This window comes from Branchiostoma belcheri, unplaced genomic scaffold (genome assembly GCF_001625305.1).
Source record: "Branchiostoma belcheri isolate BF01 breed outbred unplaced genomic scaffold, Haploidv18h27 scaffold979, whole genome shotgun sequence".
In the NCBI taxonomy this organism is placed as follows: domain Eukaryota; kingdom Metazoa; phylum Chordata; class Leptocardii; order Amphioxiformes; family Branchiostomatidae; genus Branchiostoma; species Branchiostoma belcheri.
Window position 1 is genome coordinate 3,394 of NW_017804663.1, and position 3,816 is coordinate 7,209.

General features: G+C 39.8%; 1 protein-coding gene across 1 annotated transcript; it reads left to right on the top strand.

The window, feature by feature from the left end:
* Positions 1-586: 586 nt before the first annotated feature.
* On the top strand, positions 587-3,587 carry LOC109461936 (oxysterol-binding protein 1-like; the record flags this gene model as incomplete). Its single annotated transcript, XM_019758416.1, has 3 exons — positions 587-752; positions 2,617-2,730; positions 3,445-3,587. Coding segments are annotated over exons 1-3 (423 nt in total), but the record flags the coding sequence as incomplete, so codon positions are not given.
* Positions 3,588-3,816: the final 229 nt, after the last annotated feature.

Here is a 3,816-nt window from a genome sequence, read left to right on the forward strand (position 1 = left end):
GTACTAGCGCATATACATGTAAGGTTAACATCTCGTCTGTAGTTTCCAAATGTTATGTAGGAAAAGATATCCTTTGCAACAGGCAAAATTCTGATGCAACGTTGACCAAAAATCCACCGAAAATTGTGAAAATACAGGGTTCTGCGCAGGCACAGTACGTTCTGCCGACATGCTACTTTGACCTTATCCGACAAGACAGGGATCCCTGGAGTATGTCTTCTCTAAGACTGGAGTTCTAGAGCCTTGACTTGTTCGTATACAGGGTTCAAAATACCCACTCTTGCCATGCAAATTATGGTTTCTGTGAATTAACAACAAGACAACAAGTTGCAAGTTGAGGCTTCTATAAGTATAATAAACTGTGTCCTGTCTCGGCCAGTATGTGTGTGATACCTCTACAGGTGCCGTGGTCTGGCTTACAGTTTGCCTTCTAAAATAAACAGTCAGTGTTGACGGCAACCTGAAATATTGATTGGTTTACGGTGCACGTGGGCAACCTAGGTGAAAAAGTATTTGGAACCCTGTTACATTAAAGTATGTCTATGTGTTCAAACTTCTGCTATCTTTTCTTGCCTTCTGTGTCTGTATGATATCATCATCACTGACCACCACTGGACATTACCCAGATGAAGAAGAATACTGTCTGGCCAATATAGAGGAACTGCCCACACCTAAAAAGGATTTAAGGGACTGTCCATTACAGAAGGAGGGGGTGGTGTGTCGCCATCGTGCCCTATCATCTCCATACCCAGGTCCTATATATACAATGTTCAGTCTGATATGATTAATTGCATTTCTACATTGTACTAATTTGTAGTCTTCCAAATAACATATATTTTTTTCCAGCTTAAGCCAAGATGCCTTGTATAATTTTTTGCAGACATACATTTTGTACATACGTAATATATCTTAATCTTAATATGTTGTGTACCCAATATTTTGTTTGCACTCCCAAAGTTTTTAGGCTGGGTGCACTGGTGTACCATTCTCCTAATGAAGCCCTGCTTACCACACTACATGTACCATCGCAATAATCAAGTTTTTATAGAATCAAACAATCAGCTTTGTTAGGAGGTACAACTAGAATAGACGAGGCATTGAAGAGTACTCACATGAATTGCCTGGCACATTTGACCAATTGCTGACGTCATGACATAGCCTTGAAGTCTCGAGAAGTCTCATGGAAATAAGGTCACGTGTCTGTAACTCTCGCAGATTCTCTGATGTACTTAGTATCAATATATATTTGCACATCCAATGTGCTGATTTTTTTTACTGATTGTTACCATACATGTATGAAATACTCCTCACCTCACCAGTCCCATAGCTGTCATGATTTCTTCAGTGGACATGTGCAGATAGTTATAATTTATATTTTTTTGGTGCAGATAGTTTATACCTGACTCAGTACAGGTATGAAAAATTGTGTATTGTGATAAGCTTGTCAAATGGCTGATGATACTGTTTTTACTCACTAGTTTTCCTCTTTCACAGCAAGGAACAGAAGAGACTATGACATCCATGACATACACAATGATTGTACATATATTATGATTGTAGTATTTTTATTCTCATTTTGCTGAACACCGCTGGAAAACAATCATAGTTTAAGTCAGATCAAGGGTGTAGAAATTGTAAAAACATTGTCTAGTGTGCCAAATGCTTTTGATTGTACCAGTACAGTGACCCATCTGCTGGTGTGCAGATAGTGAGATAACCTGTTTTATATCATACCCGGGCCGCGATAACGTTCGATAACGGGTTCCGGACAAACTTAAGGTACATTACATGTATCAGTGTTCTAGCTATCCTAAATTTTTTTTCCGTCATCACAATTTTGTTTGACAGAACATCATGTTGAGTGCTGGAGGTACAACTATCATAACATGGCGTGGGGCATGCTCCAGTAGGAAAAGTTTTAAATCTTGGCCCTCTGAATCGCTCTTTCCTGCATTTTGATGATAGGTAAACTTGGCTGGTGGACTAAGCTAAGTTTAATAACATCCTTTCCATATCTTTACATGCAGATTTTTGTCCGTCAAGTAAAAATGACGGATTGGGCAAAATGTTTGTCCATCATAAGCAGCAAAATTCTGTCAAATGATGGAAAGACAGACGCTGGCTAGAACACGGGTACTGATATGTTTGAAAATGTCTAAAACTTGGAGCTAAATTTTATCTGTCCTTAGGCCACACCAATTTAATTTTTTGTTGAACAGATTTTTCTAGAAAAATAATGAAGAGGGCGGGTGAAAAGAAAAATAAAAACAGGCCTAGGCATCCTATTATGGCTCAAAATTGTACGATTGAGCCATGAAGTCAACACACCAGGCTGGTTCAAAATTTAAACAATGAATTTTGAACTTTTATGATACTACTGCATTGAAAGATGGAATGTAACAACTAGGTAGTACTGTTTTCAACTGTTCAGGGCAAAATATGAGCATTTTGCAGTTGATTCTGAATTTTGTTTTTGTAAATCAGAAAAAATCAAGTGGGCGAATCTGTTAACCAAGAAATTAAATTGTTGCGGCCGTGCAAAATAATTCCTGCCACTACAAATACTGTCCTGACTGATGTGTGAAGTCTGACCTATTTCTTCTGTGTTCCTCCCAGACGATGATGAGGACGGACAGTCGCACACCTCTCCCGACAAAAACGAGATCCAGAACACGCTGCGTATCCTGTCTGCCAAGCTGGAGGACCTCAACACCTGCAACGACTTGATAGGTAGGAAACCATTACAGTTACAGTTACAGGCATTCAGTGCAACTCCATAGTATTAAGAAAGATACTATTGTTAATAAGTAAAGTGCATAGAATTTGTCAAATGCGGGGGGGGGGATGCATTCGTCGCCAGGTGTACTAGTTTAAAGCTGTGAAGAGGTACCCAGTTGGGGTATATACAAAAAAATCAATGCAACACTTGAGGCTGTTGCATTATTTCAAAATTTTCTCGGATTGCTACTGCTTTTGCATGATGCAGGTTGTTTGTAAGATCTTCTAAATCCACAAAATCAGGGGGGCAACTTAAAATTCTGATGCACTACCTAGTTTTGAGACAAGGTAGCACACTGCAGGCTGTGCTACCTGGCTCAAAAAAATATTTTGAACACTGCAAAGCGACAGTTTTCAGGAACATCACATTTTTGCCTCACAGATATCAGTATGCTATGGGATAGGGTTGATTCAACTTAACTATGTAAAAAAGAATAAACAGAAAATTGACTTTGCCACCCTGAAATTGCATTGGATGCCTTTCAAGAAATTTTGAAGTATCTTTGGAGGAACAACCTTATTATATTAAGACTTAGCTATTTAAATTTTTGAATTTATGACAACTTGTATTTTGTCAACACTGATGAGACCATGCTGACTTGATTGTCCTCTGGACACCCACTGCAGATGCAACATGTAATTTCTGTACGTTTGTTTTCTCTGCAGCGAAACACGGCGCAGCATTGCAGCGGTCGCTGAGCGAGCTGGAGATGCTGGATAAAGAAAACAGCACGGACGTCCAGAGTAAAGTTAAAGCAGTCAACGAGAGAGCAACCCTCTTCAGGATAACCTCCAATGCTATGATCAATGTGAGTCCATGTCTGTATCTGTATAGCCAGTATAACCGCCTTTCGGCGTAACACACCAGCTTCGCAGGCACGCGGCACAGCGGCAGCTGGCTATATTACACCGATCGACTTGTTACTCCTAACCCTTGAACTTCTAGCTCTAGACATTGTTTAAAGCTATCTATTGACAGTGCCCCTACTGTACTTGGTGACAGTGAGTTCCACTCTGCGATAGTTCTAGGAAAGAATG